Here is a 15,582-nt window from a genome sequence, read left to right on the forward strand (position 1 = left end):
AAAGAAGTTGAGCGGCTGAGAAGTGAAGCTGGAGGGACAGAAAGGCAAAATTAAACCAGCTCTGTGGTGTCTGGAACGTAGCTAGTGAGATTCAAACAACCCTGTACAGATTCAATTAAACTAAATGGTGCTTTGCTACCATGAGTATAGACCATAACAATTTGTGTTGGTATCAGGCTGTTAGGAGTTAGCCACTTTTGTGTGTAGTTTTCTTATTTTTTTTCTGGATTCGATTTAGCAGCTTAGCAAATGGAAAAAGAAATCGTAACCAATGATCAGCAAACTAAGAAGGCTTCAGCATGCAGCCTCTGAAGCCTGGACAGAGCATCAGGGTCAAACTAAAGGGAGAATACGGACAGCACATGCTTATAGGGTTCATTGTTAAAGCATCAGATCCTATGTTGTGCGAACGAGAGGGCACAGCAACTCTCAGGAATAGGAGACATCTGCAGAGTGTCCCTGATTCATCAGAAGGTGAGACAGTACCAGGACCACAGGAGGCAGCATAGAGCCTTCGGCTGCCACGAATCCACCCCAGTAACCCTGCACCTGCTCCTGCTCCTCAGCTCCTCATTGCTCACCCGCTCAACCAGTGACACCATCTTCTATTCCCAGCACAACTTTGGTGGGAAGACAGCTTAAAACCCCTGTTTGGTTAAGGGATTATGTTTGTACATAGACAGCTATGTATTCAGAATATGCCCTCTTGCTGTCAGCCAGTGTCCCATTCACACATTCGTCAGTTTATTAAAGAATTTGGTCCAGTTATCTTTTTCCTCTTTCATCACTACAGTACCTGAATGTAAAGGTGACAAAATGGTGCAGCCGGAGGGGAGAGAGGGCCATTTTCTCTCTGAACACTGGCGATAAGAGAATCCACTGTCAAATAAAGCAAGCAGCCTCTAGCTGATCCAGGAGCTCATCAGTTTGAGGCACTGGATAAGCTTCAAACTCAAGACACCATGTTCACCTTGTGATAACAGCCACACAGAGCCATCTGGCTTAGATACAGAAATGACACCTTGCTCCAGTCACTCCAGCACGGCTCCCATGTCCAGTTCTTTCCTCGAATCTTCCTGAATTCTCATATTTTATATGAAGCTTGTAACATACATATTAACATACCAGCCAGCCGTTTCATTAGGTACACCTACCTTGTATCTACAGTCTTTATCCATTTAATCAACTCTACGTACTGTGTACAAACACTTTGTAGTTCTACAATTACAGACTGTGGTCCGCCTTCTTCTCTGCATACTTTGTTACCTTACTTGTACCCTGTCATTTAATGACCAGGACTCCCACAGGACCACCACAGAGCGGGGACTATTTGGGTGGTGGATCATTCTTGGCAACCACTGGAGTTTATTTAAACACCTCAGCGACACAGTTGGACTGAGAATAGTCCACCAACAGCAGCAGGAGACAAGCTGACTCTGTGTTTTTCTTTCCTTTCTCTGCCGAGCTGATCAGCTGCCCATCCTGTGCGTCTGATGCTGTTGCCTCTTCTGCCTTGATTGGTGCTGCTGCTCACCAGCCTTCTGGACCGGTTTGACCACCACTGAACTTCTTGCTGTACAGCGCTGTGCAGTCCTCACCCTCAGATCTTTTCTTTTCCCACTTTACTATAATACTTCATACTAATAATGATTGCTATCCGGTGTCGACCTTAGGAGGATGGGCTGAGAGTGAGCAACCACAAAAAAAAAGAGCCCCCAGTCCTTAAAAGACAAGAACATAAACAATGGCAGCCATGTTAGAACCAAAAATAAGACAAGCTTATCTCAGGTGATAGACAATGCAGTCAGTACTGTGCATCAGTCTTAGTAAATTTAGAGTAGGTGCTTCTTTATAATAATCTCCTCCCACTCCACACATTGAAAGAGAAACCCCTATAAATGCACATGATGATGCAAAAGAGCAACAACTCTGCTTGATATTATTATTGTATTGTTGCACCTCTTTAGTAAATCAGGACACTTTTTAATGCTAAAACTGAGTTTGAGATGGTACAAAACATTAGTACATGTGCCCCTAAAAAGTGGGAAAAACAAATTAGCACTTTCCTATCTAATCTAATTTCACGGTACCATTTTTTGGTGGTGGAATTTAAAGTTACTGAATAACAAAGCCTATATCTTGGGGTGATTGTCTATGTTGGGATTTAGTTTTAATTCATTCCCCAGTTAGGACTAATGACAGTCAGTCATAGAACTCTGCTTAATTGCTTTAGTATCTTTAAAGATACTAGTACAATTGCTATTTAATTTAACAGACAGGATTCAGTTCTTTTAGGACAGTGGTGTGGCAGTATCCTTAATAGTGAAAGAGAAAAGGCTTGACAAGGCTACAGAACAGAATGCCATAAACAAGCAGAGGCAGACCAGTCCATGGCTCTTTTCGGGGTACGCCCATGCACAACTAAAATATTTAAATGCAGGTAGCCCCCATGCAAAGAACACACAGCAAGACAGAAGACAGATATGAAAAGTCACTAAAAAGACACACACAGCTGTAGAAACATCATTTATTCATTCTGCATGCTGCTTTTCATGCTGAGGGGTTGCATCATGAGCAATTGTTTGAAAAGTCTATACATACACCACAGATTAAAAATGAATAAAGACCCAGTCCACAAATACAGAAGACTATATTCAGGCCTCCAGAAAAAGACAGTACATCAATCCTCAATTTAACCTTCTATATACAAGTTTGTAAAACTAACATGAAATCTCAGAGATATAAACCCATGCTTTATACATTTTTCTTAAAAGACAATTATATTTGCTGAGCAGTATTACATTTCTTGTATAGATAGGTTTCCAGCAGTCATCTCAAATAATCTAATATACTCCATCAAAGAAAAGTCATGTATCCTCTGTAAATGACCAGGTTTGAGGTCTGTGCCTCTGCAACACAACCGCAAATAGATGTGATTAGATGTCTTTTTATGTTTAAAGATGCCTGAGAAACATCAGCCATGCCACTGAGAAATACAAGGCCCTGATTTGTGGTTTTGTGCACATTGGTATTGTGCATATGACTCCAGATGGAGAACAAACTCAAAAGAAACTGCAACAAAACAGAGAAGAGTAAAAAGCAACGATGACAAAATCACAGGTCATAAGCAGGTACTGAACTTGGATGTAGCGTCTTTAATGCAGGGAATTAGGGAGGTAGTTCTTCCCTTTAGAGCTTTAGCACCCAAGGCCGCTGCTTCACACTAGACAGATTAAGCAAGATACACTCACAGCACCAAGCAAGTATTTCCGGCCTTTAAAAATTCAGTATACCATGCTTCAAAAATATTCCATTGAGAAGCAAAACTTAACGTATTTGTTATATTAAGGCATGCCTGCAGTTGCGCAGAAACTGTATAAAGTGTATAGTTATGAGGAATATTTGCAAAAGTGCACAAAAAAAGAAATAATATGAATATCAAATGGTACATTGGATCAATGGCCAATGTTCATCATTATTAAAAGGGAGTGTAGATTTGACCACCTTTAATGATTTTAGGGTTGTGTCAGTAGTAAAAAAAACTAAAGTACAGTGCAAAATGTCTTAAAATAGAATGTGGAATAGATTTTTTGTATTTATCAATGTGCACGTAAAATAAGAACTTTGTTATTGCAAGTATTTACTTTGTAGATGAAATTGATTTGGTTTGTTAGCTGCATTTTGTTTCAGGTTGTCAAATATTATGTACATGCACTCCTACCAGATGTGAGTTTGATTGTACAAATACACCAATGCAAAAAAAAACTTGTAACAAAATTGTCATTTTACGACCAGACTTGACCGTACGCCACTTTGATGGATAAGGGCTACTGTCCATGTTACTGTTGAATTCTGGCACTGTATAATAGTCATACTTTCTTTTGTTTATCCATCATCATAAAAGTAAATGTAATATTTTAAGTACACTTTCAAAAGGACAACTTCAGTGCACTGCAGTCTTAAGGAAATAAGTACTGTTTTGTCCCCCACTGTAAACCGTTACTGGTGGTCAGAGGAACCTCAAAGACTGTCAGAAAGTATCTAACGTGTATTAATGAAACTGTGCTTTCACTATTCATACATCTACCACATGGTGGAAGGAGTCATGTACTATGGGGTGATGTTCTTTGGTCCAGTATAGAAACAAGGCCTCTGAGGTCAGGGTCAATCTGAGGTCAATCAATCACAGGCATGCACTTGTACCACTTCGCAACCTTGCCCCGTTTCTTGGTCTGCTGTGGCGCATTTTCAATCAGGTTGCTCTGGTAGACCCCATACTCCACGATGGCATCCTCCACACGAGTGATATACAGCCAGGTCACAATCACCCCAAAAAACTAGAAAAAGGAAAATATTTGTAAGTTGTTAAAGGCTACAGTGCTACAAATCAGCTTCCTATGCTCTTGAAAGAAAGGAGAAAAGAAGAACAGCTTGTTAAGCTATTCATATGCTGGAGTTAGTCACTGATCACCAAAAACTATGCTGAGACATTGTAGGAAGAAGCTTTTCAGTTCATCAAGCTTAAAAGAAATGTGATATGATCAACAGAATAATATTAACTTGATGTTTATTTCACAATACTCACCTTTAGGCAGCGTACAAATGCAAGTTGACTGTTCACAGTAATCAAAAGCACAAACTGCATTATCCATATTAACTAACTTAATCACAAACTAATCCATATTTCATTTAAACTGCAGTCACAGCGGCAGCACCTTTATCATCAACAGATGGACTCACAGCAGCAAAACGGATCAAACTGGGTGCCAGAAAATCCTGTCAGACCTACAAGCCGTATGCCAAAGGTTTGACACCCCCGGCCAAATTACATGTTTTGTTGATTTTCTAAGCGAAAATAAGCTCACATCCTCCATATCCACAGAGAACAGACCTAAAATATCGCATTTTTAATATACACTTTAGATCACAATTTCTATTTATTTGCTGAGGTTTACACACTGAAAAATACAACAAGCATAATATATAAAATATGCCATACATTTTGCCCAAGGAAATTATGCATTAAAATGTGCAGGAGGGTGCATTCTGTAGAGGACGTGTATTTTTACTTAGACAACATGTCATTTGACAAACTGATAAAACATATAACATGAAGGTATGTCTGCAGTGGTCTTGACAGAGTACGGACTGCTGCTGACAGTAATGAGTCTTTCTTCTAAAGGTTGTGTGTAGCATTGCTGCCAATAAAGCACATCTGCAGGTATGAGCTCCAACAGTGAGGAAACCCATAGCAGATATGTTCTACTATAGCCCTCCGCGCATGCTGGACCCTGCTTTAATTCAATGCTAAACTGATTTCCATTCACAAGATTTCATATAAAATGAAATCTCATCCAATATATTTCACTGATAATGTAATAATAGCTTTGAACACACCTCAAATCTACACATGTCGAAAAATTCTCTTTAATGGATGGATTATTTCAACTATTTGTCACCATTATCAAATTAGAAAAATCTTTATATGAACACTTACAAGATTAACAGGGCTGATGTGTCATAGGCATCATACTTGACTGGCTAGAAAAAAAGCATTAAGCTGATATATGTTCACTGACAAGTTATTGATTGAGATTATTTGGTTTTATGTTCGTATATGTCTGTCTGCTATATGAGGGACACAAAGTAGAGAAAAACACTACTTGAAATTCTGTGCTTCCTATCCTCTACACATCATTTCCTGAAAAAACAGCAGTCTAAAGAGAGCAGCGATCCAGTGGTCTTTGCACTCCTCTAAAGTACAGAGAATTACAGCAATGTGAAACTACATTAAGGATAATGAGAAGCGCAACATCCATAGAGTTACTGTGATGTTCATCAGTCAAATCTGTGAGAATATGATAATACACATCTGCGGTGATGCTCAGCATCATGTTATGTTTATCAGTTCATTATGATTCTTTTTAAAATCAAAGACTGAATGATACACAACAGACAGCTGTGCGTCCGGAAGAGAAATTATTTTCCAAAGAGCTCCTTTTTAAGCGCCAACACCATTTCATTCCTGTGGCTAAACACGGGTGCTCTTAATGAGCCTTATCTTTTGAACATGGACAGCTGCCAATGACAAATGAAGTAAGACTCGAATGAAATACACAAGCAGGTCAACAATATAGCAATATAACAATATAAAACAAGCAGTTGCACCATTCTCCAAAACAGGAGCAGAAAAACACCAAACATTATTGGCTTTATTGCATACTCATTCAACAATACTTTATTCCAAGTCATCAGACCATTTTTATTGGTCCATTCATTATGAAATATTTTTGGATATGTTAACGACGATGACTTTTACAAGCATAAGCCATGCAGTACAAACACAGAAAGCTCTGGCTGTTTCTTGCTGTAAGTGGTGTAAGAAGTTGCTTCGGGATTCCACAAAGGGCCCAGCAAGCATGTTGTTCTTATTCATTTTTAAAATAATATTTAAAAAGACATCCGTTTTTATTTTAATATTTATTATTGCATTATAACTTATAACTGAATGCTGCGGCAAGATAAACTCAAATCACAATGCTAAGCAGATGCTGAGAAGATGCACTTCTGGTTCTTCTAGTGTTCTCATAACATTGGACTTGCCACCCCATTACTGAATGTGTTTGAGATTACTGGGATTGTGAGAAGCAGAAAATGCAACCAACTTCTAAGGCTGATCTGTAGTGGTGTGAAAGAATATTCCTACAGATTTCGTTCTTACAAGTTCTTACAAATGTCTAGTGTCTAGGCACTTTACTGCTTTTTCAGCAGAGGAAAACATGATATTTATGTATTATATCAGACGATCTACTTCACTACTATAACTATACACGCCGTGTCTGGAAAAAACTCTAAGATCTCTTGTTTGTACTACTCACAAGGTCTTTTCTGCAAAGCATGTTAATCCACAAGCCTGAATGAATCTGTTCTCAGTATAGCCCAACAACCTCTAGGTCTTGTATATTCATATCAGATACAATACTAGTCACTGACTGCAGCACCACATTCAGACATATTTCAAAAGTGAAATAAGTATAAAGGTTCTGTCCCAAATCAAACTGCAAGTGTACAATTTCTTTCATCTGAAAAGAGGCTATAAAATGTGCACAAGACAAAAAACATTACTTTGTTACAATACTGCTGTTATAAATGAATCCAGCAGTGGTGGGCCGTAAACTACCTCTACTACAGAATGCTGAGTTGGGGTGGGCGATATGCCAAAAGTGTGTCATGATACTTCAAGAAATTTTCACTATACATACATTACAATATTTATTTTTTCAGACGCCTGATCAGTGGAAACAGACAAAAGGCCCACATTTAAAAATACTATCAAAATTATGAATACAACAGGACAATTATGCTTTCTTTGTAATATAAAAGGCAGCTGCTCTGTGTTCTACAAATTCTGACAAAATCCATAACATGCTCAGGAAAGCATATTGTGTCATATTGTGATGTAATGTATCATGATAACTAGAGATGGAAGGATAGATTGGCTGTGTATCAGTATTGGCCGAATTTCAGCCCAAATATGGGCTTTAACTAATCTTGAGAGCTGATCAGTGACATAAAACATAAGAGAACAGGAAAATTCGAACAAGAAGCTGGTGAATAGGAAGCCGAACTTCACCGTGTCATATCTATTTCAGCAATGAAAAACATTTTTTCTGAAGTGTATTACATGTATGTATACATATTTGGCTCATACGTAGCTGTAAACTCACTGTAAATATGCAGAGCTGTAATTTATACCGTTTGAAGTCAAAGTTTTAAGGATTCATTTCGGTTACCGCGTTAACAGAATCTGAGCGCTAATATTAGCTTAGCTTACAAGTTTCATGATCTATAGCTTTGGCAGGGACTGAAATTAAAATGAAACAGAACTACAAAAGCAAACGTATGTCAGCCCTTTTAGCCATTTCTGTATATTTAAAAATCCATCCATGAAGTAGGAGAACTGTTTTGTCCTGTTAGCTGAGGCAGCTGTGTAGCATTTGTTTTATTTATTTATTTATTTTTTTGGCTGGCCTGAGATGCCAGAATTTAACTGCGGCACCATTCAAGGCACAACAGATAAAGTTTAACAAGAAGCTGGCGGAAAAAAAAAACTAACTACAGCTTCACTGAAACTTGAAATGTGTGAAAAGGCCAGAGGATGTTGCTCGGTTTCTACTTGACAGGTGGGAAACTTTTGTTTTTGCTGTTTCACAGAATCAAAAGTTCAGTATTATTTTGTCCTGTTTGCTAATATTTGTGGCTAGCTTCGCAGCAGCAATAGCAGTGAATTTGCTAACCCACAACCTAGCTAATGTTAGCTGTATATTACTTACTGTGTTGTTCCCTCTAACTTTATTATCACAGTATTTTCCCATGCAATGTTTGTTAAGGCTTTTATGGCCACAAAGCTCTAAAAAAAGTGTTCTCTGCCTTGACAGTACATATCCATGAATCTGGAGGAGCAGAGGTTCTGAAGGAGCACTGAAGGGAGGAGTGTATTTGTTTTGCTATTGAGAAAGGCGGCTGACAATTTGTATCGGACCTTACAAGCAGTCCAAGTGCAAGGCTAACATTGTTGCATCTATAATTGAATTAAACAGCTTTAGTAAATTTAGAAATAATGTCGGTTGGACTGCTCTGCTCTGTTAAAAGCCTTACTTTTCCATCCCAAATGACCCCTGCTTCAAATTAGCAAAAAACTATTCAATTCAATTCAATTGATTCATTACGCCTATATGAAAGTGGACTATATAAATAGATGTGGTCAATCAACACTCAGTTATTTCAATTTTGATAGCATTATGCCATCAATTGAACCCTTAAAAAGACAAAAGTGACTTTTTTGGTAAAAATTATAGTATGGCATTGTTTGCCTGTATTTAAAAGAAAGAGATCACTAAAACATAAATAAAAGCATAGTTTGACTTTTTAAATGAAAAGGGCAGGACAATAAAAACTACATAACAAAATAACAGAAAATAAAATAAATAAATAAAAACAAAGAAAAAGCAAAGTCGGAATGGTTAACAGATGGCCTTACCTGAGGGATAAATATGCCTAGAAGCAGTCCAGCCATAGTTTTGTAGTTATCCATTAACCAAATGAAGACAGCATCAGTGCAACCACGCACATAGATGATGTCTGAAATGTGAAATCTCTAAAGTCAATTGGAAAGGCAGAGAAACATATTCAGTACATAGTCCTTTATACATTTGAGACAGATGAGAATAAAATCATGTAACTGGGAGATACTGAATGTATTGTGGGGCTGATATTTTTAGCAAGTGTTCTTGCTCAAATTCTGTGGTGGAGGACAATTTTTCAGTCTGTACTATAACCTTCCACTTCAGAGGCAACAGCCAGCTCCCGATGAATAAGCTTAGATCTCCAGTCAGTGCCAGCAGAACTGAGATTTTCTAAATCGCACAGTACACTTACTCAACCTCGAAAAACAGAGTTTTGGATTTTGTGTTTATAGCTTTGAAACCAGGCCAGTTCTTGCTAGCACTGCAACAACAAATGTCCCTTCTAGAACTCATCACATGTGATCGATCAGAGCTAATCCTGGACAGGCTGTGGTGCTATTTACAGATATTTCTGATTGAGGAATTTCTCATAAAGCTCAACAAACAAAGCAAAATCGAGTGGCAAGAGCCTGTGAAGAGAGCTAGTGGTGTGCAGACTGTCTGTCAGAAGCACATTTTGAGGCTCATTTCATTCTAAAGCAAACTCACCTCTTTTTCAAGCATTTTGTATCCACATAGTGTATTCACAACCTCATTTGGCTGAAAGACAGTTGTGGACAAATCATTAGTATCAATGCAGTGGTCACAAACAAGCAATAAATGTGTGGTAGCACAATGCAGAATGGCAATCTAACAATGGGAGTAGTTTCAGTGGTCATGTAAGGTACTAATGGTAGAAACTCCGGTTTCTAGTGTGCAGTTATTATTTGGCCACTGCTATACAATACCACATACAACAGAGAATTATCCCTCTATATTTGAATAATTTCATTTCAGTCCCCATTATTATACTTTAAAGACAACTAGTTAAAAAAAAGCCTATGACTGGGGTGATAAAGGTAAAACAAGAAGAAATGATAAAGTTCTTTCATGCTTTCAGTATAACAAGCAGACCAGATGTGCCAGACAGAGAAAATGAGTGGAAATGTGTGAGACTGCGCCGACAGTGCTCATCCTCTGCCTCCATTCCAACACAGCTGTAGAAACTTAAATATCTGCAGTTAAATGATATGAAGAAACTTCCAGAAACAGCTGGAGAAGGTCTCCTGCAGTTCCTCAAATGTGCTGATAGGGAGACTCCAGAGATCATAACAAGAATCTTCAGTGATAAGAACATTTTGCACTGATCCAGGTGGCACACTCTGTACTTATTTAAATAAATGTTGCCAAAAGTCTGATTTCTGTAATCAGTAATCATTTACTAGGTAAACATATTTATATTGATTTCACACCTGCTGATCTCACGCTGATGCGTTATTTGATTAGACAAAGCTTTTCGTAAGTATATGACATACTTATAGTCTTAAAATGAAAAGTTCCTAAATGGTCCTTTGCTTGTACATATGGCCTTTAATCAGTAGAGAACCTTTACATTATGTGGAGGTATTTTAAATAGATAAAATAGATAGAAATAGATAAAAAAAAATATTTTAGTGAATCAGAATCAGAGCATTGCTCCAAAAGAACCCTTTCTGGATCCAACTGGTACCATAATTTTTAAATGAATATGTAAAGGAAAATGGGTGAATGTTTTTGCTAACTGGCTTTTTGGTGTTTTTGCGCACCACATATTGCAAAAACAGTCTGCTGCCCTGATTTTAGCAAAATGACAGAAAGGTCAGTAATTTAGTGCCGAGAAAGGTCAGTAATGGCAAACAAAAGGGTACTAAAAGGCATTAATGACATGAACTATTAACATTTATGGCAAACCTAGGTAGTATACAGGCATGTGTACAGTCTATTCATTGAGAAGAGCAAGCAGAGACAAAGTCACTGATCCGCTCTTTAAAAATAACCGAAGACAGTGAATGTTGGTTGAATGGTAGGCTTTTTGTTCCTTTGAAACTGATCAGTTTGCATCAGAAATATACACAATAACTTTTAATATGTTAGATACTGATGCAAACTTTGCAAAATCCTATATCGCAGTGGGTTTGGCCAATGAACTGGGACAAAGAATATCCCTCTTCAGTTATTTACAAGGGTTTTCACCCATATTATAGCAAACTCCAAAGTATCGTTTGGATCATCTGGCATTATGGCTTAACATGTTTTTGAGGTTTAAACTTTTTTTTTTTCCTCAATAAAACAGGGCTTTCTTCTGAAATAGGTCTTCCAAACAATCTGGTTACAGAAAAAAATAGATGCAGTTAATTTGACTTGAAGAAAAAGCCATGTTAAGAAGTTTAATCCCAGTCCTTGTTGAATCCCAGTGCTTCTTGAATTGCTAGAACAATCAGGCTTTCACTGTGACCTCACATCCCAGCCACAGAAAGCTTTTATCTTTGTAAAGAGATGTGTCAAAATAGCATCAGTACTGTATTCCTGAGAAACATCATTCTGACCAGCCTACACAGAGACACCGATGAGGTAATATGTACACGGCATGAGACAAAGAATTCAGTCATTTAGATCAGGGACCATGGTTCATTAAAAATGCATGTCTTTTTGACGTTAGATTCAGGTAAGTAGATTTACAACACTGGCTGCTTTGCACTACACTTTACCAGCCTTGTTCAACTTTTTAATGTGTATGTAACAGGGACACATCTAGGGCATCATTTTGACACAAAGGCCATGTTCAGACTGCAGGCAAATTGGATTTGTTTCTCAAATCAGATCTTTTAAGCCAACAGTCTGCAGTGTTCTTTGCCAGAGATCAGATCGGATTTGTGTGCCAAAACATCACCAACCTACCTGCATGGGTTGCTGTGGTAACAATGTAGGCATCAGTAACTACGTAGCTACACTGATGACTTAGATTTCAAACGCAGATGCAGGAGAGATGGAGGTGCATCATCTCACCCTCCAAACACCTCAAAATGATCTGGCATAATCATGATTCTTTGGTGCTCTTCTAAAATCCCAGCACTTTCATCACTTTGGATTTGATATTGTTGTTTGTCACGTTGCGAGAAATGCAAAAGACACTTTAAAATCCGATTTAAGAGTGTCTAGACTGAGATGTATCTGTGGAGTCACATTTCAAACCATCTTTAAATGTAGTTTAGACCTGATTTCCAAAAAATATGATTTCATGTGTTATTTTGCTGTCCAGACTTTTAAAAAATCAATGTGAATACAATTTGGCTATAACAGAAATCAGATTTGGGCTGGCAGGCTGAACAAGGCCAAACACATTTTCTGACATGCCATCTCCAGACAGCAAGCAGCATTTTAGTGTTAATGCATGAACACTGAAGTTGTGCTGAAAACAGCGCTTATGACCTACAGACACGTCAAAACATATTTAGGCATTTTGTTAGCACAGTTGGAGCAGCTGGGAGGTGTGAGACTTTTTTTAGCCTAAAATCAGTCTTACTGTAAACTGAATGTGCATTTGTTACAAAAGCTGACAATGGAGGTTGGAAACCAACCCTTTTTATTTTAGCCTTCAACATCATCAGGTATAATGAAGGAACACCCATAGTTGCAAGTGAACACAAAGCGGCCCCAAAAGTATTTGGACATCTATGCCACACTTAAAAATACATTAATGTTTATTAAAGTTCATCATGTTCGGAAAGAAAATGTCAAACCAAGTTGCTTTCATTTTCAACTGATCATTCCAAGACTGGCATTATCTTTTTGGCAAAGAATTCTTTCAAAAGGCGTCTGGTATGTTTTAGATTGCTATTGCTTTAGTAGTTTATTCGCAGATTTCTAGAAGTCTGCATCCAAAATGCCGCTGTATACTTCTCACCTCATTATCACATCAAAGACCACTAGCTCACCAACACTACTGTAAGTAAAAGCCCCAGTGTTTCCACCTCTGTGCTTTACAGTATTCATAGCGCAGTGTGACTGGAATTCTTCTCCATATTTTCTTCACACTGCATCAGTTTGATGTCCTAAAAGTGCTTTTCTTTGAAAGAAATATAATTTTGTTGAACATTTTAAGAAGTAACCTAAAGAGCTTGACGTTTACCAATGATGAAATGGTTAGCGTCCAAATACCTATGGGGGCCAAATGCAATGCATAAAAATACACAACTTGATAAAAAGAACAGGGGAAAAAAAAAAAACCCAAAGAAGTCAGATTTACAAGAAAGAGCAGAAACTGGGGCATATCTGAAATCATGTGTATTGTTCCCAGACAGAAAGCAAAGCGGAGTGAAATACTACAAAAATACAATCAGTCTCCTTTAAATAATGTTTAAAAAAAAATAAAAAATAAAAAAAGCCTTTTGCTTTTCTGACTAAGACTACAAAGGCACTGAGAAATAATATCTAAATCTAGTGCAAACAATCTATTTAGGCATCAGTTCACACTTAAATAATTCTGCAAACACGCCATTAGCTGAAGGGGAACCCATTAGCAAGTAATATGAGGATGTTCGTGAAAGCATCAAAGCAAAGATCTTTATCTTTAGCAGGACATTTTCACTCTGTCCATTAACCATGGGAACTGAAAGTGGCCAAAAGAAACACAATGTTTGCCCTTCTAAAGCAATGCCAAATAAGGAAGCCACTCTGAGCCCAGCAATACTATACTACAAGATTTGATGCATTAAATACAGTAGACAGTCTGTCTTCAGTTAAGAAGAAAAGTGAGTGACGCTGGAATAATATTTGGATTAATTCCAGGTCAAACCCTGGTTGGGAAAGCACCTCAAGTTGCACTGATGAGAGCACTGTACATTAGAGGAGACTTAGATAATGCAGAGAAATTGACAATTAATTAAAACCAGGGAGAACACGGAGTAAAGCAGAAAAAAACACAAGTAACTACATCATAGACCAGGTTCTCTACTATGCATGTCATGTTTTTCATGTTTGAGAACAAAAAACAAAAACACTGTGGGCCTTGGTGACAGCATATTTTCATCAAGCACATGTTAATAGCTTTTTAAAATCTTCAACATGCTGCTATAGTTGCAGATAGTGAAGGAGACAAACCTTGCTGTTGCAACAGGTGTAAGGCACTCCACAAGCCAGAGGTCCAGGTGCTGAGCAGTTGTGGTACATGTTCACCGTCCAGTCTGTGTATTCCAGGCCACCACAACATTGGAACTAGGGTGAAAAAATACAGGTAAAATAATCATTTACACATCTGACTGTACACTGCAACATTTCAAAACAAAATCAGAAAACTGGTTAAAGTACGTCTCATAGACAGAGAACACTATGTTTACTGACCAGGTCAACTCTACTGTGGCTGTAATGGGCCAATAAACACTTCAACACCATCATACTACCATTTATCTAATATGCATACAGTACTCAAACGTCTCTTTAATGTAATGAGTAACTGGTTGGCTGTCACACAATTCTAGACCCATCTTTTTGCTGAAATCGACCTGGGTTGATAAAGCATGATATACGAAAGGTGAAATGAATAATTTGTGCTATTTTGTATTCATTTATTGAGCCAACAGCTCTCAGTGGGAACGCATGAATAAATATTAGGTCCCTCTCCTTTCACAAAGCCTCACAGCTCATATGCCAATATGCCAGTCCCTCAGCTCATCTGAATAGCTCGGAATATTATTTGAAGAAATTACTTAAGCAATCAGATTCTGTCCAACTAAACACTGTGGCACACTAGTGTGAAAAACAGTACTGATGAAATAGTAATAACAAATGACAGGAGCAGTAGCGGAAACAGAAGCAGTAATAATAGCACTTTAATGGTATCTTGTTGCTAAAAGAAACAGGTAAAACTGTGGTAACTTAGTCAATTAAGTTGTTCAGCACAATTAAGAGACTGAGCCAGATGAGATGAAGCATAATGTGTTTTGGAACAAAGTAACCTCTGTCCAGCTGTTTAACAGAACAAACTGAAAGCTTTCTGATGCAAACACCAAACACTCCCAGGCAGAATACAAAATGCTGTCCATTGCTTCCCACAGCTGCATGCTTGCAAATTAATGTCAGGAAGTGAACACTGTAAGAAGCTTGGGGAGAACGACTGCCATTCAGATGCTTGGCAATCTTTTCAAAACAGACGCGGACCTTCATGTCACAGTGTGGCATTTTGTGAGGAAGGTGTTCAAAATTCTTGGGGGGAATGATAAGGTTTGTATGTGGAGACGTTATGATTGCAGGGAGCTCAGGCAGATAGCCAAATGCCCTCTCCCCACTCCGCATAAACAAAATAACAACAAATGAGACCGCACATAATCTGAACCAAATAAAACACATGCCAGACACCATTCTGGGAAGCATACGTAGGAAGCACAGGCCTAATGTCTTTTCAGTAAATCCTGAACATGGTGAGCCTTCATCTATCTAAATAAGGCCAACCATGTTTGCATAAATTGGGAACAGGTAAAATATTACTGCAATTACTGTCATCACACAGGTGCATACAAATGCAGGCACTCAGACTATGAGC

General features: G+C 38.1%; 1 protein-coding gene across 1 annotated transcript in view; it reads right to left on the reverse strand.

The window, feature by feature from the left end:
* Positions 1-2,511: 2,511 nt before the first annotated feature.
* Positions 2,512-15,582, reverse strand: part of tspan15 (tetraspanin 15) — a 30,329-nt gene continuing 17,258 nt past the window's right edge. The window contains exons 5-8 of the mRNA XM_017688098.2: positions 14,145-14,258; positions 9,735-9,785; positions 9,041-9,157; positions 2,512-4,337 (exon numbers count right to left, since the gene is read on the reverse strand). Of these exons, the coding sequence (XP_017543587.1) occupies positions 4,176-4,337; positions 9,041-9,157; positions 9,735-9,785; positions 14,145-14,258 (444 nt within the window). The 3' untranslated portion in view covers positions 2,512-4,175. The remainder of the gene's footprint in view (positions 4,338-9,040; positions 9,158-9,734; positions 9,786-14,144; positions 14,259-15,582) is intronic.

This window comes from Pygocentrus nattereri, chromosome 5 (genome assembly GCF_015220715.1).
Source record: "Pygocentrus nattereri isolate fPygNat1 chromosome 5, fPygNat1.pri, whole genome shotgun sequence".
Classification (NCBI taxonomy): Eukaryota; Metazoa; Chordata; class Actinopteri; order Characiformes; family Serrasalmidae; genus Pygocentrus; species Pygocentrus nattereri.